At 39.9% G+C, this 26,159-nt stretch overlaps 1 protein-coding gene across 8 annotated transcripts in view; it reads left to right on the top strand.

Moving 5' to 3' along the window:
- sema6bb (sema domain, transmembrane domain (TM), and cytoplasmic domain, (semaphorin) 6Bb) overlaps positions 1-26,159 on the top strand; it is a 559,267-nt gene that overhangs the window by 385,085 nt on the left and 148,023 nt on the right. For all 8 annotated transcript variants that reach the window (XM_072593864.1, XM_072593857.1, XM_072593863.1 and 5 more), the window contains one exon: positions 8,074-8,175. In XM_072593864.1, coding sequence (XP_072449965.1) covers positions 8,074-8,175 — 102 coding nt within the window. The remainder of the gene's footprint in view (positions 1-8,073; positions 8,176-26,159) is intronic.

Genomic DNA, 26,159 nt, shown 5'->3' with positions numbered 1-26,159 from the left:
ATCTCCCATGTATTATTTCTCTCTGTAACTTCCAATTCAGTTTCCAACTCACATTTTGCAGACATACAATGACAGCACCAATACTTTTAATAAGCATTTGTCGATCTATGTCCTGAATGTAGGAAGGACTTCCAAAATCTAGCATCTATGATGTTTGTATAAACCTATATCTTTTACCTCTATATTATCTAGTTCTGGGTAAATTCTTTGAAAGCAAATAATCTGCAAAAATTGGTGTGTTTCAGATTTTCACAAGCCCTTGTGTTTTGATTTTACTCACATCTAAAATGTCTATGTCTTACCACCTTTTTAAGATGGATATTGTGTCTTTGCTCAGTGAATGAAACTCAAGTCTGTTCTATCATGAATTAGAACCCCAAGTACTGAAATTGTCCTTCTCATGTATCTTTTGTGACAGAAAGTAATGTGATAGTATGATAACTCTTGATTGTACTTTTGATTTCAATGATAGCCTAGACTAGACTGAAGAATTGAGTAGTTAACAGATTAGAAGGTGCAGATTCAGTGAAGAGGAGTTGGGTGTTGGGAATTCTTTGAAGTTGAACTACCATTGCAGAATGATTCATTTTTGCTCTGTGGACCTGATCTCTGAATTGAAGGACCCTTCTTTATCCCTTCGTCTGTAGCTTGCCATAGTGAAAGTCCATTGTTTGATTCTCTGGTTAAAAACAGAAGCAATCACTATTGCTCACCAAATCACTCTTCATCTTTTTTACATTTGGAACTCGTGAGCAAAACCTAAATGAGGGAGATAATATTCAACATTAGAAATTCACCAGAAATCGTACCTAAGAAAAGGTGCCTTGATAGGATGTGTAAATCCTGAAAGCAGTAAAAGACTTTAAAGTTCCTGAATTATAGATAGCACTAAATGCCAGAGACCTTTAGGGCATGCATGTAACTTGTTTCTCTGTACTGTATTTCTACTCAGATAAAATGTTCTACAAGATATTTTTCCTCCCTTTTGTCTGTCATTTGCTTGAAAGTGGTGGTTTTATTCTACTAAATATGAAGAACAATCCCCTCCTCGACTTTTGGAACGACAGCCATGAAAAATAAATGGAAAAAGTAATTGAAATATAATAGCTGAGAATTAATGTATTTTTTTGCTCTGAGGTGATGAAGTAGCATTTTTGAACAGATGCAGAGACGTCTATTTTTGTACAAATTTACAAGCTGCTTGGCTCCAAAGGACTGCTGATTGCAGCAGAACAATTCAGTGAAAGCAATCTGAGACAAGAGGATCCTGACTGGGATCGGTTATGTACCAACCTCTCATTGAGCAGAATGACATTAGCATGCATCAGATCACAAATGCATTTTTTAAAAATTCTAATATGCTGGAGTTTAGTTCCAGAGTCCCCCTGGAGCCCTCTAGAATTTCACCCGATTGGCAATTCTTCCTGTGAAGGCCTAGACACTGAACATAGTGAGCTACTTAACTAAAGAAAGCTATCATAGGCAAGCAGCTATCATAGGTATTTCCTTCAAGTTTGACTGATGTTTCCTGTCCTGAACTAAGAAATGCTCAAGTCAATCATAAGACTCCACTTGCTGAGAACAACAAATTTAACCAAATTATGGAATAAACCTGGAAGTCTCCCCCCTGCTTTTGTGAGCTGATTCACAAAAGCATTTTGGTTCCCCAATGACTCAGTAACTCCAGTTGACCTGTAAAGACTGGCAAGTGTGGCTTTGCCAGATATATCTCCCCAATCTCTGCATCTGTGCTAGTCTACAACTCCACTCTATCCTCCCTGTTCCTACCTGAAAAGTAGACCAGCTTCTCTGAGGATGACAGTCAAAATGAAAAGGGTACAATGTAGTAACATCCACAACAAACAGCCACTAAAACCTGGACACTTTTCTTTCATTGTAATCCAACTGACACTGACATGATGCCCCCTGTCAAAGGTGTCATCTATTGAAGGACATTAGGGGGCGATAGGAGGTTGTTGCTGGTGCACTTGACCAATATTTAATGTTCAATCAGCTCCAATAAGAAAATGGTCATTCGGTCAGTATCATATTCCTGCTGGTGGGAACTTGCTGTGTGCAAATTAGTTGCCTCGTATCTTACGTTACCACAGTGATTGGACTTTAGAAGTGCTTCATTGGTTGTAAAGAGTTTTGAGGTTGTGAATGATGCCACGTAAATGCAGGGGACGGGGGTTTGGCTGTTTCTTTCTCATTCCTCAGACTTCAGGGGTATTTCTATAGGCAGGACTAGAGACGTCAGTGATATGGACTGGATCAGTTACAAAAGCGAGACAGGTTGAACATTGAGGCTGAATGAGGACTCAGTCACACATCAAAGTTGTTGAGGTTTAGATTAGCTGTAATCAGGCCCAGTTGGGCAGAAAATCTGGGGGAATAAAATGTTGTCAGGAGAGAGATTTCAAAAAAGACATAAGGGGCAATTTCTTTACACAGAGGGTGGTTCGCATGTGGAATTAACTTCCTGAGGAAGTGGTGGATACAGGCACAGTCACAACATTTAAAAGGCACTTAAGTAAGTACATGAATAGGAAATGTTTGGAAGGATATCATCCAGGAGCAGACAGTGGGACTAACTTGGTTTGGGATTTTGCTCAGTATGATCTGGTTGGACTGGAGGGTTTGTTTCCATACTGTATTAATTCAGCAGACAAGCATTCAGGCAGACAAGCCACTTAGAAATTTGCTTGACCAGTGAGATTGAATGAATTGGATAGGACTGGGCTTTTGATGCAGAACTACTGTTAAAGATACCTTGCTTTGGAGCCTTTAACCAACCAATTTAATGACTGTAATAGAACCATACAGCACAAAAAAGAGACCATTTATCCCATTGTGATTGTGCAAGAAGTGAGTAATACCCCTTCTCATAACTATTATTGGGAGGAGGAAAGCCATTTTATTTGTTTCATTTTACTTTTGATTTTACAGTACCCCTCATTTGACTACAAACCAAATATTTCTGGCAAATCTTGGTTATAATTCTGTTGCAAACTGTGGAAAGGTGTTGAGTATTCAACAGTTTTCTTTTAATATAAGAACACCTCATTATTGGCCTAAGTGGGAATGATAAGGCAGGTTTCAATTCAACATGTGAGCTCATGAATGTAGATTGACACATCAGTACTGAGAGTGTGGTATATGGTCAAAGATGCTGATCCTCACTTGAGGCATCAAACAGAAGCTGAGGGCAGGGCTTCATCAATTTATTCCAGTGTTCTAAATAAACTGAAATGTACCTTGCATTTATATTGCCCCCAGCAATGTGTTATGACCTCAAAAAGTGCTTTACAGCTGTATAAGCTCCTTTTGAGGTGTAGTGGTGGGATAGTGGATAGGTGTGGACTCAGTGGGTTGAAAATTATCTTTCCATGCAGTAATACATGATGACTAGTCACAGTTGTAATATAGAAACTGATTTTCCCTCATGCAAATGTTAACATGATAAGGACCAGATAATCCATTGTAGTAACATTGATGGAGTGATGATATTGGTCAGGATACATCCCCTGCTTGTCAAAGTGGTGCCACGGTGTTAGATTTAGCTGAGAAGGCAAACAGCACCTCGGTTTAGTGTCTAATCTGAAAGAGTGTGAGACCGCACCATAGTGTCAGCTGAGATTGTTGCACTCAAATCTGAGGTGGGGCAGTGAGTCACAACCTTATGGTTCAGAAGCAACTATCCATGCCTCCTCAGTTGGAATGAGTGACATACAAAACAATAACTGATAACCATCCATCTGAACTATGGCTGAACTCATTAGTCTTCCAAGAATATACAGTAATTTAAAGTCAAAGATTATGGGCAAGAAGGGCAGGAAGTTCACTTGGCTTTGTGGCCAACATGAATCCCATACTCATGAAAATCAGAGCAAGTGGTCAGCCGTCATTGTTATTCTTCATTAGCTGTGTGCAAAATAGATGCTGTGTTTGTCTGTAGCAAATTGGCTGCATTTCAAAGTGATTCATTTCATGTGAAACTCTTTGGAACGTCTTGAAAGCTGTGATAAGATATAGAAGCATTGAAGCAAGTTCTTTGTTCCATCTTCTTGTGTCTTGTCCATCCATCAGACTTCAACTAAAGCTTAGCTCTAAGAATCACAATTACCAACAGTTTTCCCCCTATCACTGGGCATTTGAAAGACAAACTGTCAAGGCATCTTATTGCAGAGCGGCTTAAAATCTGTCTTCCTATTGGGTCTCCTTTTCTATTGATTTTTGGATGACGGTGAGAGCTGGAATAATTGTTACTGTCAGTTACTAGACCTCACAACATATTATACCTTGTTATTTTTGTGAGTTCGCTGGAGTACTAGATTCCAATGTTATATACACATGACCTTGAATTATATTGGCGGGAGACATATACACTCATGATTCTACTGATTCCCTCTGTCACTTCAACAGTTTCTAGTTTCTTGACCCTAACCATTTATTTTTCATAACAGATATCCAATTTGACTACATTTCTGTCTCCTACAAGGATGATCTGAGCTAGCTCTCCCTTTCTTCCTTAAAACGTGGCCAAACCTGTCCTCATCTACCAACCTTCTCTGTCGGAATAAATTTGTTCTCACATTGAACAACTCCTTCAACTCGACATGTTCCTCCAAATAAATGGGAACTTGCATGGGTCCTAGCTATGTTTATCTCTCTCTAGGATATGTGGAACATTCTACCATCCATTTATAGCCTTCCATCACCTCATTCACCAGTGCACTGAAGACTGTATCAATGGCATTTACAGCTCTCGCCTTGAACTAAAATATTTCATGGACTTCCTTCCAGTTCCCATCCTTCCCTTGCCTTCACATGGTTCATCTCCAACACTTCCCTTCCCTCCTTTGATTTTACTATTTCCATTTCTGGGGCTAGACTATCCACAAACATTCACTATGAGCTCACTGACTCCCAGAACCATCTCGACTCCACTTCCTCAAATTCTGCTTCTTGTGAGGACTCCATTATTGCTGTTTCTCTCTGTATCTGTGGGTCAAAATCCTGGAATTCCCTCCATAAGGGCATTGTGAGTCAACCTAGAACACATGGGCTGCCATGTTTCAAGAAGGCAGATTACCACCACCAAAGGCAACTAGGCACAGGTAATGAACGCAGGCCCAGTCAATGATGCCTACATCCCACTAGTGAATAAAACAAATGCCATATGTGCCAATTACTTCTCCTGTATTTCTCACCATCCCTGGCCAAACACATTCCTTCCAGGTTTAATGATGAAAGTACAGGGAGAGTAAATAAGAAGGAAAAATTGGATTGTAGAAGCAGAGTAAGCAAGCAGATAGTAAGAGGTTTTATATCTTTGAAAGCAGAGAAATCAGCAGGCACTATATTCCAAATTAGTAAGAGAAGCAAGGGAGCAAATAACAGAAGCTCCCACCATCATTTTCTAAATCCTCTCTTTTTAGAGGTGGGGAGAATAGGAGCACTGTTATCCTTGTACCATTGCTTATAAAAGGATGAAGGGATAGACCAAGTGATTAAAAGGACCATTACCCTAACCTCTGGGATGAGCAAGTCTTTGGATCAAAGTGTAAAGGACATTTAGGAGAGGACAGATTCATCAAGTATAATAGACAAGGAGTTGGAAAGGAAAGGCCACATCTAACTAACCTGATGAAATTAGTTGGAGGTAACAAGGAGGATTTATTCAGGTAGCTACTTGATGTGGGTCTCACATGACGGACTAGTCAGAGAAGTAACAGCCCGTAGGATTCAAGGGCAAATAGTAAATCTGGCTCAATGGCAGGAAGCAATGGGTTATGTTTGACAGATCCTTCTGGAATTTGAAGGCTCTTTCCAGTGTGGTTCTGTAGGACTCAGAACTAGATCCCTTGGTTTTCAAGGTTTCAATCAATTTAAGTTAAAATTCAAGGGGCATGATTAACAAATCTGCCTCTATAGAATCTTGGAAGATGGCCACTAATGCAACCACTATTTCTAGGGCCACTTTCTTAAGGACACTGGGATGTAGATTATCAGGTCCTGGGGAATCATCAGCTTTTAATCCCATCAATATCCCCAACACCATTTCCCTACTTATACTGATTTCCTGCAGTCCCTCCCTCACACTAACAGCTGGTAGTGGGTTTGACGTGAGGAAGAAGATCTAGACTGGAAGAAGATATTAATGAACTGATGTTAAGATATTAATGAGCAGGAAAAGTGGCAAATGAAATTTAAACTTGAGAAATTGAGGTCATCCATTTTGGGAGGGCATACAATGCAAGGTAGCACTTCATAAATGATCAGATATAGAGAGGAGTAAAGGAACAGAAGGATGTCTGTACAAAGAGAGGAAAGGAACAGCAAGCAGAACTGTACAAACCACTAATTATGTCAGGATAAGGGTCCTTCCTATAGTTCTGATCTTCACATTGCAGGAAGTTGTGATCACACTAGAGAGGATAGAGAGATGTCTAAGAATGTTTCTACAAATGGAGAATTCTGACTCTGAGGCTGCAACAGACAGGGCTGTAGGGAGAATTAACAGGGATTTATAAAGAAGCTAGATAAGAATGGATACAAAAGAATGTCAGAAAGCAAGGTGCAAAAAAATGTAAATAATTCTCAGGAAGATTAGAGGGGAATAGAGGATAAATATTTTCATCTAACTGTTAGTCTGAGATCTGGGACTCACTATCTGAAAGGGTGGTAGAGGCAGAAATTTAAAAAGGAATTTGATGTGCACTTGAAATGCGATAATCTACATGGCTATGCAGCTAAAGCTGTAAGGTGGAGTTAGGCTGGACAGCTTATTATAGCCAGCAGCAATTGTGTTCATGGTCTCTTGAACATCTCCACTTATAGTTCTACCAATGGCAGCTGTGCCTTCATGTGCCAAGTCCTGAACTCTAAATTTCCCTTCCTGAATCTCTCTGTATCATAACCTATCTTTCCACTTTTAAGGTATTCCTGAGAACTCATCTTTCTGACTAAAATTTTGGTCCATTTGTGCTGTTATCTCCTGATCTGGATCATTGTTAAAATTATGTTTGGTAATGCCCCTTTAAATTGCCTTGGAATGTTTTACAAAATGAAAGGTGCCACATAAATACCAGTTGTTGCTTATGTGCTTGAGTCAAGAGTGTGTTGCTGGAAAAGCACATCAGGTCAGACAGCATCCAAGGAGCAGGAGAATCGACATTTCGAGTATAAGCCTTTCATCAGGGCTTATGCCCAAAACATCGATTCTGCTGTTCCTCGGATGCTGCCTGACCTGTTGTGCTTTTCCAGCAACACACTCTCGACTCTGATCTCCAGCATCTACAGTCCTCACTTTCTCCTGGTTATGTGCTTGACAGTGATAACAGCTGTATATAATTTAACACACAGGACTTTTTATTTTTTGTGTCGTGTTGTCAAATGCATGATGGTAAATAAGTGCCATATTTTGTACTGTTCCTGATGGTTTTTCAAGTTGATTTCAATGGAAATAAAATTGTGTTTAAACAATATTAACTTGCTGTGTTTTTTGTGCAAGTGCTATATCTCTCTCCCCACATTTAAATCACTCCTTAATTCTGAACTCTTTAGCCAAGCCTTTGGGCATCTCTGGTTCAATATCAGTTTGTCATCTTCACTCTGTGAAATACTGGGACTTTTTAAAAATATGCTAAAGGTGTTCTATAAGTCCAATTTTCACACCTTGTCATTGTATTTTATATACTATACAGAGCTGTTTAATGCCTGGATGTATAAAATCAAAACAAAATGTGGACAGTTTGTACCCAGCACCATTAATCATCTTATTCTCGAGTTTTTAGTGGCTTAGACAAACAATTTTCGCAGACAATCGTCTGCTCTAGCTCTAGGTGAGCCAACTGCTAATCTTTGAGTAGATTTGTTACGATAAGATTTGTGCTGGTTTCAGCTTTAAGCCATGAACCCAAAACAATAACAGAAACAGTTTTCATGAAGCAACTAGCATCATGAAAGTATACTTTATATTCTCTTTCATTAATAGAAATTACAGAACAAAAAAAATCATAAATGTGGATTGTTTAGGAGTTGTAATTGGTCATTTTGTTCTGTTTTCAGGCAGAATGTCGGAACTTTATCAAAGTACTTCTGAAGAGGAATAGCAGCACGCTCTTCATATGTGGAACCAATGCTTATAATCCAGTGTGTGCAAATTACACAGTGAGTGACTGTTGCCTCCTGTAACTTTCCTGTATGTGCTTGCTATACTCATTAGTCCTCGTCTCCTTTACAGCCTACACAACACAAGACGCCAGCTACCTAATGAGCCAGGGTTGTCAACTGAGGGATATTGACCCTGGCAGCCTATACAAGGCTTGGCAGCTCTGCAGGACTTGTAACATTTTGGCAAATTAACTCAGGGGACGGAGCGGAAATAATCCTGTTGTAGTGCTTTATCTCTAGATGTATATTTAGACCAAAAGGAATCACAAAAATTTCAGGACAGAAGGAGGCCATTTTGCTCATTGTACCTGCACTAATACCTGTGAAATAAGTTGAATAGGACAGAATTTAGCAGGACTGATCATAAATCTAAATCTTTACTCCACTCAGGTTTGCAGGAAAACCAGTCACTTGAGTACCAGACTGGATTTTACCAGATCTATTGAGATGAGTTGAAACTTGTGTAGTTTGGCAAGATGGTGGCAGAAAGCATTGTGGGTGGACCCTGATGTTTCTTCCAAATGCTGCACTGTATCATCAGTGGTGAGAAAACAGTTTGGCCACCTACCAATTGTGCCATTAGGTACTCAAGAAAAGCCACTTGCTGCCCCTGGCATTTTACTACAAAGCTTGGTGGCATCCCAACATACTGCCACATAGACCCTTTCATTATGGCTGCTACATGTTGTACAGAGTGGCCCACAACACATACTGGCTTTATTTGTAGCCACCAGCGACACTGCTTGAAGGTTTGCCATTGCCAGTCGCCTGGGCCTACCTGCCAGAGCCAACTCATTAAAAGCAGCCTACCTTGTTATCAAGGGCAGTGTACCCTGGAGGCTTTCCACCTTTCAGCTGAAAGACTGGCCACTTTCAAAGACGATGCTAAGGATTCTGTCAGCATGGTGGCTCAGTGGTTAGCACTGTTGCCTCACAGTACCAGGTTCGATTCCAAACTCGGGCAACTGTCTGTGTGGTGTTTGCATGTTCTCAGGTTTCCTCCAGGTGCTCAGGTTTCTTCACCCAGTCTAAAGGTGTGCAGATTAGGTGAATTGACCATGCTAAATTGGCCCATAGTGTCCAGGGATGTTGGGGACTAGGTGGGTTAACCATGGGAAATGCGATATGAGGATAGAGTAGAGGGCAGTGGTTTTGGGTGGAATGTTCTTTGGAGGGTCTGTGCAGGCTTGATGGGTCAAATGGCCTGCTTCCACACTGTAGGGTTCTATGATTCTGTCGAGTTGATGGCCAGCAGATTTGGGAGATAGGCTGCTGTCCCCAGTTAGATGGCAGTGGGGAACCAGCCTGTTAATTGACTGCCTCCAGTTGTTGCACTGGGATACTGCCTGTAGCTGGGGCTGACTCCTCAGCTTTTGGTGCTGATAGTGGGGACTAATCATTTCCCTGAAAACGTGCTGCCAACAGTTATTGCATTGCCATAGCCTCCAGAGGTTTGGGCCAAAAGCTGCAAATGTGATTTTTGCAATTCAAATTTTTGTGACTGGCACAGAAATGATGGGCCAAATGGCCTCCTTCTGTGCTATAAACACCTATGAACAGTTATATGTTGTAGGTAAAGGAACAACACAAAGTAGAAATGATTTCAAGTAGAGGAAAAGTGTGTAATAAAGCCTTTGGTTAAGCTAGGAAAGCCTGGACTGGAGATGGTCTTGTTTCTATTTAGTTTCACAAGAGTGGACGTTTAATTGTGGAGCTTGTTTCTCACACTTGTGTAGCACCTAATGAAATCTGTCAAGTTGTTCCGACTGTGGACTTCAAATCTTTGTTACTTGTCAAAACCTGTTACCGATTCACTGACCAGAGAAAGTAATCGTTCATTGTTTACCCTTTCAAACTCTTTCAAGGATTTTGAGCAGTCCCGCATTGATCAATAATGTGCTTCAGTCCCAAGCACAAAAGAAAATCTGTGCATCTGACAGTGTCATATGTTTTCCTACAGCAGTGAAGAGTAACCTCCACTAACAGGCAAGCGAGCTTTAAAACGTTGACCCAGTTCAAATTTACTGCTGCTTTCCCTGGTTTTCATGCTTACCAGCAGAGCGAATGCAAGCCAATTAGGAGCTGAGTTATCTTCCTATTCCTGCAACCCCTATTAAAATTATGGAACTGACAGAATTATATATAAGACATTCCTAGTTGTCCTATATTTACTGGATCGACCATTTTGTGAGTCGACATTTTCAAGATGTTAACCACAAGGAGACTAAAACCAGTAAGAATGTGTGAGGACTTCATATGCTAGGGTCAGCTTAATGATAACTCCATTCTTCACTTTGATATTTTACTCTGCAAAAAGAAAATGAATTATTGATTACAAAAATATTTGCTGTGGAGAATTCGTAATTTTTTCCAGATTTTATGTCTCCTGACTTATTTCGTGTGGCCTGTCTCCTTCCATTTTAGTTCTATATTCCTTTATGTGAAAGGGTCTGACATTTCTACTTTGTGATGAGCAGACCTTTCCACATGACAAGAATGGAATTGATCTGTCCCCTGTAACCTTTCCAGCACATGCTTTTCTTTTTGCATTCGGCAAAAATAAAATCTATAATCCATGCAACACACCAGTTTATTCAAACTTCAGCTCACTGGAAGAATTTTGGAAAGCACAAGGGCTTTTGCCACAATTTTACCTGGTTTGAGTTTCACTGAAACTTGACTTTGTTATTGTACATTTGTGTGCCCTCAGATACAATTAAGTAGGTGTTTATATTACTTGGTGAGACTGTATTTGATACGTGGGTATCAAATTCTGATTACTGCTCAATTCTGCATTTTCTTCGATACCTCCCATCCCTTACAAGCTTCTAAAAATAGCTCAGAATGATTGTCGATGGGGTTGTATTTTTTATAAATGAGGAAGGAATTTAAAGAGATTGTGAAGTAACTTAATGAACCATCCACGTAAACGCTTCATCTGCTGATACAGCAATACAGAAATGCGGGCAAATATTAATTTACAACCATTACTGTAGTCGTGTAACCATGAGTCACTTAGACCTGAAGTGGTTGAGGCTCTATGTCAGACACTAGGACTTAAAACCTTGCACATATTCCTCATGTGTTCTATTTTTCACCCTCCTCTTCGAGGATAGTAGTAACGAGTAAGCTAAGCTAGTTCAGTGCACTCCTGACTGGTGTCCCCCATTCCACCCTCTATAAACATCCTAAACACAGCTGTCTGTGTTTCCACCAAGTCTCTTCTGCTCAGGGACCTACAGTGGCTCCTGTTCAAGCAATGTCTTTCCTGTTTTCAAATCTCTCCATGGTCTCTTCACTCTCTATGCCTACGATCTCCTCTAATCCCACAACCCAACAAGACAATTGCACATGTTTAATTGAGGCATCTTACACATTCCAATTATAATTCCTTCACCATTGGTGGCCATGCCTTCAGCTGTCTCTAGGCCCAAAACTCAAGGGTTCCCTCTCTGTACCTCTCTACATGCAAACATTAATCCACAAGTTGTACAGAGCTGAGGTGGCGAAGACTGATAGCAGTGTGATCAAGTGGTAGCTGAAAATCCATCCCAAATGCCTGGAGATTTTCAGAAAAATGTTTGAACACTGCCTTTTGGAGTGCTCCATTGCCAAATCTATACTTTTTGGATTTATTGAGATTAATGTATCTGATTTGGATGCAGTGCTGGAATGATAAAATATGATAATGAAACCCTCTCAGGTTTCACAAGTTGACACCTTGCTTAAAATGAGCATTGATAATTACTACAGTTCTTTGAGAGGCAGACTATTAGGGAGTGGGCTCAGGTTGCCTGGTCATCATTCAGGCTATCAGTATAGATTGGGCAAAGTGCATCACAGTAAAAGCATGTTACTGCCAAAGTTATTCTAATATATTCCATGGAATTAAATGTCCAGGTAGTGGTCTTTGGAGTAACAGATTATTGAACCTTGGCATTCAGTAACATTACCATCATTATCAACATCCCGGGGCTTAACATTGACCAGAAACTGAACTGGACTAGCCATATAAATACAATAGTTACAAGAGCAAGTCGGAGGCTAGGAATCCCACAGTATGCAATTTACCTCCTGACTCCCAAAGTATGTCCACCATCTACAAGGAACTAAAATAAAACAAAAAACTACAGATGCTGGAGATCTGAAACAGAATTGCTGGTGAAAATCAGCAGGTCCAGTAGCATTTGTGGGGAGAAAGCACAGTCAGCCATTTCCAGTCTGGTGACCTGTCACTGGACTTGAAATGATAACTCTGCTTTCTCTCCATAGATGCTGCCAGACTTGCTGAGTTTTGCCAGCAATTTTTTTTTGGCTGTGATGGAGTACTCCCCATTGGTCTGAATGAGTGCAGCTCCAACAACACTCAAGAAGCTTGACACCATCCAGGACAAAGCAGCTGACTTAGTTGGCGCCACATCCTCAAAAATCCACTCTGTCCAGTACTGACATTCAGTAGCAGCATGGCATCGCATCTCTGAAATGGAAATTTACCAAAGATCCTTAGAAAGCACCTTCTTAACCCAGAAGTCCACTTCCATCTAGAAGGACAAGGGTAGCAGACACATGTGGACACCTCCACCTTCTCAAGGGCAATTAGAACTGGGCAATAAATGCTGGGTTAGCCAATGAGACCCTCGTTCCACAGGTGAATAAAGAAAAGTTGGTGGTGTGTGTGTCTGTGTGTCTGGATGTGTGTGTGTGTGTTTATGAGACAGAGAGAGAGAGTGAAAACTCAAGTCAGGAAAATAAATTACCCAAGTCATGGCAATGATTAAATGCAGCTTCTACGCTCCTAGAGAAAGGGATTCTGTTGCTTTAATTTGTTTAATTGACCGTAACCTGAGCAAATTCCATAGTGTGAAAAATTCTGGGAGTTAAAATTTTATAAACACAGTTAATTATAATTTAGGATTCCTTCCACTTCTTTTGAACTGAATCTAGATTTCATGAAGAGAAAAAAATGCAAGAATAAAGAAACCCTTGTTCCCACCCTAAAGAACGGCTGATTAGGACAGGATTCACCAGTTGTGTTTATACTAGAATGTGACAAGTATTTACCTAATCAGGTAACGAGTGCTGGCAGGCCTGAGGATTACATTTCCTGTAGACTTTCAGAAAACACAAAGACCTTGTCTATCATTCAGTTTTGCAAGAAACTGAAAAGGGAGTGAGGTAAGGAGGAGTATTGGTAGTTACTGTCTGTGCATAAAAAATGGAGGAGACAGAAAATTATAGTCAGCATACCAAGACAATTGATACCACAATTCTGTTAACAGTCACCCATCATGTCACTCCCCCAGCCACCTCAACACCACTGTCACTCTTATAGCTGTTTCCCCCTTATCATCCTTCTATGGAGATTTTCTTATTGTAAAGACTGACCGTCACAAACCTGGCCTTCAAATTATCTTTTGCTGTTATATCTTCCTTCAGAGGGTATTGATTTGCAGTTTGCAGTTAAATGTTCATCCCTCCCAACACAAGATACAGTTTGCAAGCTTTTAAAGTCAAAGCTTGATGTCAGCAAGATTTGCTCGCTCTCTTTCTCTTTTCAATCTTGATGGTATTCTGCTGTTTTGGCCCTAGTGCTTCACCAAAAAGTCTCATCATAATGTGCACACGAACTAATTACTGCGAGCCTGCCTCTCTGTGTCTTCCTGATGATACACAGCATACTCCTGTGTAGTTCATTTCAAATCAGACTGTATGCAGCCTTAGAATCATATGGTCATAAGAATGACTAAGATTGCCCCTTCACAATCTACACAGTGGATTGTTTTAATTGGCATTCAACCTCTGTATAGGTCCATGACTTCGTTTTATTAATTCATAGGATGTGGGTGTCACGAGCAAAGCCTGCATTTATTGCTGATCCCTAATTGCTATTAAGGAGATTAGATTAGATTCCCTACAGTGTGGAAACAGAAAACAGGCCCCTCGGCCCAGCAAGTCCACACCAACCCTCCGAAGAGTAACCCACCCAGACCCATTTCCCTCTGACTAACATACCTAACCTATGGGCAGTTTAACATGGCCAATTCACCTGAACTGCACATCTTTGGACTGTGGGAGGAAACAGGAGCACCCGGAGGAAACCCATGCAGACCCGGGGAGAATGTGCAAACTCCACACAGATAATCGCCCGAGGCTGGAATCGAACCTGGGACTCTGGTGCTGTGAGGCATTAGCGCTTACCATTGTGCCACCATGCTGCCCTAAATGGGGGTGAACCTTCTTATTGTCAACTTGGTGGCTAGCTGTGCCACATCAGAAGGCACTTAAGAGCCAACTAAACTGTTGTGGGATTGAAGTCAAAACTAAGCTGAAAATGTGTTGCTGGAAAAGCGCAGCAGGTCAGGCAGCATCCAAGGAGCAGGAGAATCGACGTTTCGGGCATGAGCCCTTCTTCAGCTCCTTGAATGCTGCCTGACCTGCTGCGCTTTTCCAGCAACACATTTTCAGCTCTGATCTCCAGCATCTGCAGTCCTCACTTTCTCCTTGAAATCAAAACTAGCCTAGACCAGATAGGAAAGACAGATTTCCTTCTGAGAAGATTATTAGTGACCAATATGTTTTTTTTTCCCAACAATTCAACGTCACATAGTCACCATTATTGATATTGATTACAAAAGCTGAATCTTTCAGCTTAATTTAATGAATTAAATTTATGTTCCCTTGCTGAAAAGTCCAGATTTGAACTCTTGCCCCTGAATAATTTGTCTTGATCTCTAGATTAGTCATCTCATAATTGTGTTACTGTTCCAAACTTCCTTTGTGCTTTGGCTTCCTTAGCATCAGATAGTTGCAAATTGCAGGACTTTTCTTGGGTAGAAAGAAGACTTGAACCTGAGCTGTGAATTCAGTTCTCAGAAATTTCCCAGAAATGAAAAGTCCTCCAGTTCCATATCCAAATTATCAACTGAATTGAGTCATTGGATAATTGAAAAATGCATGAAGAAAGAGTAGTTCATAAAGTAAATGAGTATTTGTTTTAACTCTCTCACATTATGAATGGAATTGGAAAGTATGCCTTCAAGATAACATTGAGACATTTGCATGATGTAAACCTTATTTCATGGTTCAAAACATTAGTCAAGGCTAAAATCAAACACTAAATGATCTGTAGAAATGCATAATGATAAATAATTTCCTATTCCTTCCAACGTACTGTCATTGAACAAGGTGACAGATTAGCAACTAGCTCCACAATTATATTTGTAAAATACTGGAATCTTTGCTCATTCTCTTTCAGTTATTCAGTGACACAGTTAAACTGATAGTCTACCAAGCAATGTGTCGAAGAATTAATTTCAGGTTCTGAAGTCAATCCCACTACAGAAGCAATGAATGGGAATGATTTGGGGCCAGTTCCAGTCCAAGACCATGACATATGGGATCATACTATGCATGTGCATATGTACTGCTTTGTTCCTACAAACCAAATTAATAACCAACCCACAGTCTGTCTCCCTGTTTCCACCCGACTTTAAATTTCCCTTTAAGTAATGACATCTCCTTTAAAGTGGCTCAATCCAAAGATGTAATTTTCATCTGCATTAGAAGATGCTTTTGGGGAAAATAATACTTATGGTTTTGGAGAGTGTTTAATTCCTCCTTCAAAATGTGAGAGAAACAATACAATAGCATTTATTTCAACCCCTCGGCTGTCACTAAACTTAATTCTGGAATTAAAAGCTGTAGTTCAGAAAGCAAAGTGGGAAAAATTGTGCAGGTCTGTTTGGATCTTTTTATAGCAAAATTAAATAACAACTTTACACTTCAGGAAATTAATGTTAGATTACAATCAGAATGTTGTAGGGATAAGGCCAACAGGTTAGAACACTGAAGCTAGGTTTTTATGAATTATCAAAGTGCCAGGTAACAGAGAAGAAAGGAGCAGACATATTGGCTATACAAGGGAAATGGCCATCACATAGAGCTAGTGATGGTTTCCATGCCAATTATTCTCTAAACTCCATTTTGGATGCCTCCAATCAGCTTTCCACCCCTATCACATGACCAAAACAGCTCTTAACAAAGTTACAAAAGGTATTCTATGTGACTATTCCAAAAGTAAACTACCCCTCCTTGTCCTTTTGTGACAGCTTTGCAGCATTTGACACAGTTGACCACAAGATCCTCCTCCTGTACCTCTCTACTGTCACCCTGTTCAATAGGAATACCTAGATAGCTCTCTTCTGAATCCATTCTTAACTGTGTAAACATTGTGGGAAAATCATCCATAATCACTTCTCACTTTTGCGCTGTTATCCCTAGTGACTCCCAAGAACAGTCTTTAACTCGTCTGGTTTCTCTCTTCAAAGATATCATCCAAAAACACAGCATTGGTTTCCACATGTACACTGACAGCACCTGGCTATACCTCACCCACTGCAATCCTTTAACCCTCTACTGTCTCCAAATTGTTAGACTGCTTCTTCAACGTTCCATAGCGATGTGCAAAAAGCTCTTCTAATTAACTATTGAGAAGCGATTGTCTTTGGGCCACACTACAAACCTCAATGCCCAGGTACTGACTCCATCCCAAGGAAAGGGCTGATACTCTGCAGGCATTCATTAAAATTAAAAGATGCTTCTTACAGGGTTCGCTGTAACATCCTCAGAAGATGTTTCATTGTGTTGAAGGCACTCTATAAATACAAGTTGCAGTTATTATTTCCAACAACAGATGGTGAGCCTGACATATAAAAGGAAATGAGAAATTTTACTATGGGACTTCAAGCTGAAGGAATGGTGGGGAATCCAAAGCTTGGTTGCATTGCAGTCACTATCGCTCTGTGACCAGTTGAATTACACTCTTGCCTTCCAGGCAATGCCTAATTTATATTACAGTTTTGTAATCACAGTACCGTACACCATTCATTTTGTGTGTACATCTGAGTGGAGCTAGATACTTGTTAACTGCTGTTGGGCACTTTCCCACTTGCGTTTGAATTATCCAATAACTCAGCTGAATTGATAGATTGTGGTTTATGTGCAGAAATTGCATACAAACCATACCAATTTTGTCCAGTTCTGTTCTTTTCTGCATCTTTGCCCTCAAGCTTGTTTACTTCATTTGTGCAAGATAGTTCCTCTCTCTTCTGGTCTTGAAGCTGTCGGTAAATCTATTAGAAATGAATTCAGTAGTTGTTTGTGAAAAAGCATTCTTAAAGGGAGTGAAAGGCAAGGTTAGACTAGACTAGACTAGTCTCATGGAAAAAATGACCAGTGATGATTTGAAGGGCCAAAAGCCCTGTTTCTCTGCAGTAACTTTCTACAGTTCTAAATTTCTGAATTTGTGCACAATTGTGAGCAATTCTGTAGCCTATGGCTGATGAGTCCTTTTCTCTTCACAAACAATTTGTCAGACAATTGAAATCTACTCTCCAGAGATAGGTTCTTATTCTTAAAGTGTTTAGTTTCCTTTGCCATGATTGTCAACAAACAGTTTCCCTCATTTGCTCTCTCACCGAGATTCACTGGAGGTCTGTTTACCTGAATCCTTGTCATGTTGGGCCAGCATGCTCCATATAATTCAAGTGTACGGAGTAAAGGCAGGCTGAAGACAATGATGTTCATTTAACAAGCACGGCGAGTCAAATGGTCTCCTTTTGCAGTGTAACAATCCTGTGATTCGGATTTGATGGGCTGAAGGGGCTCTTCTCTGTTGTCCAACTGTAATCTGCCTCACTCAAAACAGAAGTGTGATTATGAGAGCAGTTCACAATTGGGGTAAGATTTTACATGCACTTAGTTCTACCAAGAGTTATTATATCTCCATTTTCACGTGACATTTTGCTAGCTATTCCCACTACAGCAACAATTCATACTTCCATCGTAACCTTACTTTAATATAGCATCCCAATGCATTCCATGGGAGCGTTATTAAACAAAGTATGATATCAAGCCACATTAGACAATATTAGGTCATATGACCAAAAGTTTGGTCACAATGCTGGCATTCCTTCCCTGATTGCATTGTGGGAGTATTTATACCAAATGGACTGTAGTGGCTCTAGACCTCCATTTAGCACCACCTTCTCACGGTCAATTAGGGATGGGCAGTAAATGCTGATTCAGCCAGCAATGCTCACATTTCATGAGTCATTTCAAAAAAAGTACCTTTCTTGCGATTAGTTAACAGTTGGTAATAAAATAATTACTGCTTAAAATATAGAAATCTCCATATCTTTCCTAATTAGATCAGACTAGTTCTTAAGAGGACCAAGTTTCATCACAAGTAGTGCAGCCATTAAATTACAGGATACACAAAGGATCAATATTAGAGGAATGCAGATATTGTAAATGGTTGTGGGACTGGAGGAATTTACAGAGGTATAGGAATTGAAAGAATGGAGAGATTTGAAAACAAGAGGATTTTAAAATCGAGTTGCTGTTTGTTACATCAGCAAGGACAGGCACCATAGGTGAATGAGGATTGCTGCTTGGTAAGTCAGTGGAATTTTGGATGACATTTACTGAGGGTAGAATGTGGAGTTGTGTTGGAACAATCAAGTCTAGAGGTAATAAAGGCATGAATGAAAGCTTCCGCAGTGGATGGCATGAGACTGGTGTGAAGTTAGACCATGTTACAGAGGTGGAAACACATATTCAAAGTGACAGCAGCAACTTGAAGTTGTAAGTTCATCATGGAATCAAAAGTACACTGAGGTTGAAAACAGACTGGGTGAATTGTAAACTGTTCCCAGGGTACAGCCTGAAGTTGATAGCAAGGGAATGGAGTTGAAGTGAAAATCAAAAATAGCTTTGACTTTGCCAGTGTTGTATGCCTGGAAGGCAGCCTGACCATACAGTGACAGTGAAGGAGTGGAGAGAGAGAACTCTGGGTGAAATAGATCTGAATACATCAGTGTACATGTAAAACTAATGCTTGTCTTTCTGATGATGTAGCCTCGGCAGCATGTCAAGGAAGCCAACATTAGATCCTTGGGAAACCCTGGATGTAATGGTTTGGGAACAAGAAGTGCAGCCATTCTAACTGACTCTTTGTCTATACTCTGATGCAAAAATGTTCTTGCAAGTTGGTGGAACGTTTCAGAGAACATCTCCAGGACACATGCACTAAACATTCAATGACTGATCTGATAATCCTCAAGTCCACTTTGCTGCCTTTTCCTTATAACTCTTCATTCCCTTACTGATTAAAAATCTCAGCCTTGAATATACTTAATGACGCAGCTTGTACACCCTGTATGGTAAAGAATTCCACAAATTGACTACCCTTGAGAAAAGAAATTCCTCCTCATCTCTATCTTAAATAGGTGACTCCATACTCTGAAATTATGCCTTCTGGTCCTAGACTCTCCCACAAGGGAAAACAAACTCTCTGCATCTACTATGTCAAGTCCTCCAAATTGTACATTTTAATAAGGTCACCTCTCATTCTTCTAAACAACAATGAGCGCTGACCCAATCTACTCAACCTCTCTTCATAAGACAGTCTCTCCATCCCAGGGATCAATCCAGTGAGTATTTTGTGCACTCCCTCCAATGCAGTTTATCTTTTCCTAGAAAAGGACATTAAAACTGTTCACTATGACTCCAGTTGTGTTTTGACTAGTGTTTTGTATAGTTGTAGCAAGGACTCGCAATTTTTATATTCCATTGCCTTTGACATAAAGACTAATATTCCATTTGTCTTCCCTATTAGCTGCTGAACTGTTATGCTAGCTTTTGGTGATTTATACACCAAGGCTCCCAAATTCTTCGGTGTTGTTGCTTTCTTTGGTGTTGTTGCTTTCTGGAGTTTCTCTCCATTTAAGTAATTTTCACCTCCTGCATTCTTCCTGCTAAAATGCACTACTTCACATTTTCCCACAATATTTCAAGTTTTTGCCCACTTGCACAACCTGTCTATATCTCCCCATTGACTTTTTTGTGTTATCATCACCGCTTGCCTTCTCATCTATTTTTGTGCCATCATATATGTGACTCTAGTATGTTCTCCTTCCACATCCGAGTCAATAATATACATTGTAAATAATTATGGCCCCAGCTGATCCCTGTGGTACTTCAATAGTTACAGGTTACCTTCCTGAAAATGCCTCTATAATCCCTCCTTTATCTTCTATTAGTTAGTCAATACTCTATCAATGCTAATATGTCACTTCCATACCTGTGGATTGTTATCGTAAGTAGCCTAATGTGTGGTACACTATCAAACATCTTGCGGAAATCTAAATGTAAAACATCTACTGATCCCCTTTTATCCATCCTATTTATTAGCTTCTCAAAGAATTCTAATATGTTTGTCAGGCATGATTTCCCCTCCATGATCATGTTGGGTATTTCTAAATACTATGTTACTACATCCTTTATTATAGACTCTAATAGCCCCGTAGTTACATGTCTCTTTCCCTTTTTGAATAAAAGTTTTACGTTGGCAGTTTTCCAATCATCTAGGACTTTTCCAGCATTTAAGGATTCTTACAACATGTGCAATATGTACCAGTGCATCCACAATCTCTGTAGCTACACACAGTCATAGAGTCACACAGCACGGAAACAGACCCTTCGGTCCAACCAGTCCATGCCGAACATAATCACAAACTAAACTAGTCCCACCCGCCTGCTCCTGGCCTATATCCCGCCAAACCTTTCCTATTTGTGTAAATATCCAAATGTTTTTTAAATGTTGTAATTGTACCCGTATCCACCACTTCTTCAGGAAGCTCATTCCACATGCGAACCACCCTCCACGCAAAACATTTGCCCCTCATGTCTTTTTAAAATCTCTCTCCGCTCACCTTAAAAATGTGCCCCTTATCTTGAAATTCCCCTATCCTAGGGAAAAGAGAAATACCATTAACTTTATCTATACCCCTCATTATTTTATAAACTTCTATAAGATCGCCTCTCAACATCCTATGCTTCAGTGGAAAAAGTCCCAGCCTTTCTTTGTAACTTAAATTTTGCATACCTGGCAACATCCTGGTAAATCTCTTCGGAACCCTCTCCAGCTTGATAGTATCCTTCCAATAACTGGGCAACCAGCAACCTGACACTTTCAATGTCCTAGACGTATCACATCAATTCAAAGAACACATTGATTTTTAGTTTCCCTAGTACTTTCTCTGTAGTGACAGTTATTACATTTATGTCCTCTCCCCTTTTGCCCGTTAATTAAGTATTTTTTTTTGGAATGCTATTAGTGTCTTCTACCATGAAGCCTGTTGCAAAATATTTATTCAACCCTCTGCTATTTACTGGCTTCCCAGTATTGTTGCCTTTTCAATGAATCCATATATGTCACTGAGTCCAGGGATGTTAGCTCAGTGGGACTGAACACAATTTAAGATACAGGCAGCAGAATTTGAGTGAGCTCAAATTTTAAAAAGGTGCAGGTCATTGAGTTATATGGACATACAGAATGGTTTGGCATTGTACTGATTCATAGCATTCTCACATTTCCTGCAGTTCTATATTGTGTACCTTTTTATAATTAACGTCAATGTTCATTGAGAAAGTACACTGCAAACCTTTAGTGTTATCCAGAAAGCTGTGGACGAGTCTGCAGTAACTGCTGACCTCCACCTGGTTTTCTAAAGAAATACATAATGAGGTGCTACAATAGCTGGTGGAGAAAGTTGTGACAGTTGAAAATCACCGGCAAAGAAATAACGTGAGGGGATTGAACCATTTCTTGATTTCAGAACTCAATATCGACCTGAAGTGCTTCAAGTAACCTAAGTAATTTGCTTTAAGGAAAAATTAAGGCTGGCTTTTCTTTATTCCCACTATGTATCTAAGAATACAGTGTGGACCATTCCCCATTGCACAACTACAACATTTTCTTATCTCTATAAGTAAAAGTGTCAATCTAAACTGAATTACTAGCATTTTTGACCCAAAGGTCATTAGATTCTAAATTGGAATTCACCAGTTTATTTCTTGTTTATTTGTTAACTCTGTCCGTTTTCTCCACTTGTGGACTTTACATCTTGCTGAGCTACAGCTTCTGACAGATATTTCATCAATATCGCAAAGTAACATCCATAGCATTTATGAATGGGACAACATTGTGATAAGGACCAGATAATGTACACCTTGTGATGGTGATTGAGAAACATGCATTGACCAGGATACCAGGGCTAACTCTTCTCCCTCAGTGCTGCAATGTACTGTCAGCCTCGATTTCTGTATTCATCTCTGGATTGGAAGTAAAATATTTGTGATTCAGAGATAAGTACGCTACACAAGTGACACCCCAAAAAAACTGGGTACTGTGACTATTAATTGGTCATCCTTGGCATTGAATGTTGTTGGACTAACCCTAGACCTGTCATCTATGTTTGCACACTTTCAAGTAGGCAGAACCAGATAATCTTCTGCTCTCCAGATTCTTAAAAAACTGTCATTGTTGCTGGAATCTTCTCATGCATCTCATCGAAGGTAGCACCATCTCTGATCTCAATGATTAAATACAACCACTGGGCGATTTTAACGGGCAGGGTCACACTGGATCATTTTTTGAAAATGAAAAATTATTTTGGATCGAATTGGTGAATCTAGAATAACAGAAAAGAAATAAAGAACGGGAACAGGTCATTCTTTCTTTCTCAGTCAAAAAGTGTAGCATTGGAAAAGCTCACCCGGTCAGGCAGCATCCGAGAAGGAGGAGATCTGATGTTTTAATCATAAGCTTTTCCAGCAATTTTTGATTCTGATCTCCAGCATCTGCAGTCCTTACTTTCTCCATTGGATCTTTCATACGAGTTCCACTGTCATTCAGTAATTTGTGACTGATTTCCTCCCACAGCTTGACTTTCTTGTTCTCCCCATTTATACATTGCTTTCCCTAATTTTTTTAAAACTCTGTTGCTCCTCCAAGAATGTATTCAATGACTGAGAATTCAAAATCCTTTGGATTAGAAAATTCTGAAGATTCACAGCCCTCTGCATGCATATATATCTCCTTACTTCTGTCCTAAATGGTTGAGAAACCATTTTGAGAAACTAAATTCTGAGAAGGTGACCCATGTTCTAGATTCCCCAGCCTGAATCTCTCTCAGCATTTCCCTTCAAAAGCCGAAGGAAGTCACATTTTGTGTTTTTCAACCCTAGAGAATAATGACCCAGTTGCTTAGTCTGACCTCATAGGATAATCCTTTCCTCCTCTGACACAGTTTAATGAATCCTATCACATTCCCTCTAAGTCAGTGTTTCCCAAATCTACTTCTCTCAAATCCTACGACTATGAAAGGGGAATGATTGGGAAAGGGTCTGAAGGAACAGTGAGGATGCAGTTATTTAATACACAGGGTTTATAAGAGAAAGCACCTCGCTTTCCATTGTGTGTGTCAGGCCCAGAGGAAAAGACAGTTAGTCGACCATCACAATTTTCAAAAAGCTGCAAGATTTAAAGCACTCAGTCAGAACTCCACAGAAATTTTGCCTTGTAGCTCCCACCCGCAAATCTTTATCACAACCCATAATTCAGGAAGCACTTTCACTTTGTGAAGTTAACTTTGGCTCTGTATTTTTAAAATATTTTTTTTAATGTCCTAAGATTAATTTGTCATGGGTATGTACGTGGCTTGCACTCTGTTCATCTGTCTTTCGAAATTCTCCCATTTATTTATCCACAGTTTTATCCCATCACATTGCATTTCCAATCAAACTGCTCCAGTTCAACTTTTAGACTCCTAAAATCTCCTAAGATCTTAATCCTTTACTGATTTTCAACTTAATATTGAACCTTCCTATATTATGATTGCTATTGCCCCAAATGGTCATTAGATTATCATAAAAACCATTTTATTCACTGTCGTCACTTTAGAGAATGAAATCTGCTGTCCTTAACTGGTCTGGTCAATACATGACTCAGACCCACAGAGAGGGGGTTGACTGTTAACTGGCCTCTGGAATATTAAGGATGGGCAGCAATCACCATGATAGCTAGTGATTCCCGTATCTTGTGAAGCAATTTTTAAAAAAAATTGTTTTAAAGTCACCGATTCCTGCACAATGAGTCTTGGAAATTATCATTGAACAAGTCATACAAATATGATGGCTACAACAGCAGATCAGAGACTGGAAATTCCATGATAATTGTCACTCTTTCTGACTTCTGAAAGCCTATTTATCATCCACACGATACAAATCAGGACTGCACTGGAATACTCTGTTATGACCTGGGTGGATGCAGCTCCAGCAACAATCAATAAGTTTGTCACCATCCAGGTCAAGGTACCTGTCTCAGTAATTCCAATCTCCACTTGAAACATTCACTCGCTCCACCACCAACATACAGTGGCAGCAATGTGTTCCATCTACAAGGTGCACTGCAGAAACTAGCTAAACCTCCTTTGGCAGCATCTTCCAACCCTATGATTCTATCACCTAGATTAAAAAGGGCAGTATGTGCATGAGAACACCAGAACCTGCAAGTTCCCCTCCAAGTCAAATACTGAACTGGCTTGGAACAGTATTGCTGTTCGTTCACTGTCCCTGGGTCAAAGTCCTGGAGTTCCTTCTTCAACAGTATCTAGGTATGCCCACACTATAAATACTACAACCGTTCCTGAAGAAGGTTCATCCTCACCACTTCAAGAGTAATTCAATATTGGTGATCATTTCTGGTCTCATCTGTAACATCCACATCTCATAGTCAAGGAAAAACATAATAATTCAATGTTTCTGGTCAACTATTTTGTTCCCATGATATTTTTCTTTGAAATGTAATGGGGCTGCTTTTGTTTTCACTCATTTCTTCCTTTTTGCATGCTGAGAGAACATTTTGCAATCAGTTTTTTATGTTTCTGGTTAGTTCGCTTCATTCTAGTTTCTCTCTATCCTTTTCTTTGCCACTCTTTGCTGAATTTAACAATCCTCCCATTCATTAGACTTATGACCTTTTTGGGCAACTAGATAAGCTTCTTCTTTTAATCTGACATTATTTGTCATTTTCTTTCACCACGCTTGTCCCATTTTATCATGTTTTTATGGTCCTTAAGGAAACCAATATTTGTGAATTCTTAATTACTACAGTTGCTGATTTACCATCATGTTTTTAATCTAGTTTCCCAAATTGCATAAGACAACTGATCCCCATATATATCTACGTTGTTTGCTTTGTTCATATTTATGACTCTAATTTCAAATATTAGTTTTGAACTTAACTCTTATCAAATTGAATCTCTTCCAAGAGGCTCCTTTACCATAAGATTATTCATTAATCCTGTCTCACTGGAGTACTACCAGGTGATTGGAGGATGACATATATTATCCCCTTGTTCAAGAAAGGGAATAACGATAATGCTGGAAATTACGACCAGTCAATCTTATATCGGTGGTGGCCAAACTATTGCAGAGGATGCTGAGATACAGGATTTGTGATTATTTGGAAAAGTGTAGTTGGACTGGAGATAGTCAGCATGACTTTGTGAGGAATAGGTCATGCCTCACAAGTCTTATTGAATTCTTTAAGGAAGTGAGAAAACAAGGATGTGAAGGCAAAGCAGTGGATGTGGTGTATATGGATTTTAGCAAGGTGTTTGATAAGGTTCCCAATGGTAGATTCATTCAGAAAGTAAGGAGGTATGGGATACAAAGAACTTTGGCTGTCTGGATACAGAATTGGCTGACCCATAGAAGACAGAGGATGGTGGTAGGTGGAAAGTATTCAGCCTGGAGCTTGGTGACGGTGGTGTCCTGCAGGGATATGTTCTGAGACCTCTGCTCTTTGTGGTTTTTGTAAATGAATTGGATGAGGAAGTGGAAGGGTAGGTTAGTAAGTTTGCCAATGACATGAAGGTTGGTGGAGTTGTGGATAGTGTGGAGAGCTGTTGTAAATTACAGTTGGATATTGACGGGATGCAGGGCTGGGCTGAGAAGGGGCAGTTGGAGCTCAACCTGGAAAAGTGTGAAGTGATTGATTTTGGAAGGCCGAATTTGAATGCAGGTTATTGGGTTAAAGGTAGTATTCTTGGCAGTGTGGAGGAGCAGAGGGATCT

This window comes from Chiloscyllium punctatum, chromosome 24, assembly GCF_047496795.1.
Source record: "Chiloscyllium punctatum isolate Juve2018m chromosome 24, sChiPun1.3, whole genome shotgun sequence".
Classification (NCBI taxonomy): domain Eukaryota; kingdom Metazoa; phylum Chordata; class Chondrichthyes; order Orectolobiformes; family Hemiscylliidae; genus Chiloscyllium; species Chiloscyllium punctatum.
Note: the sequence above shows the minus strand (reverse complement) of the source record. Positions and strands in the feature narration are given on the sequence as shown.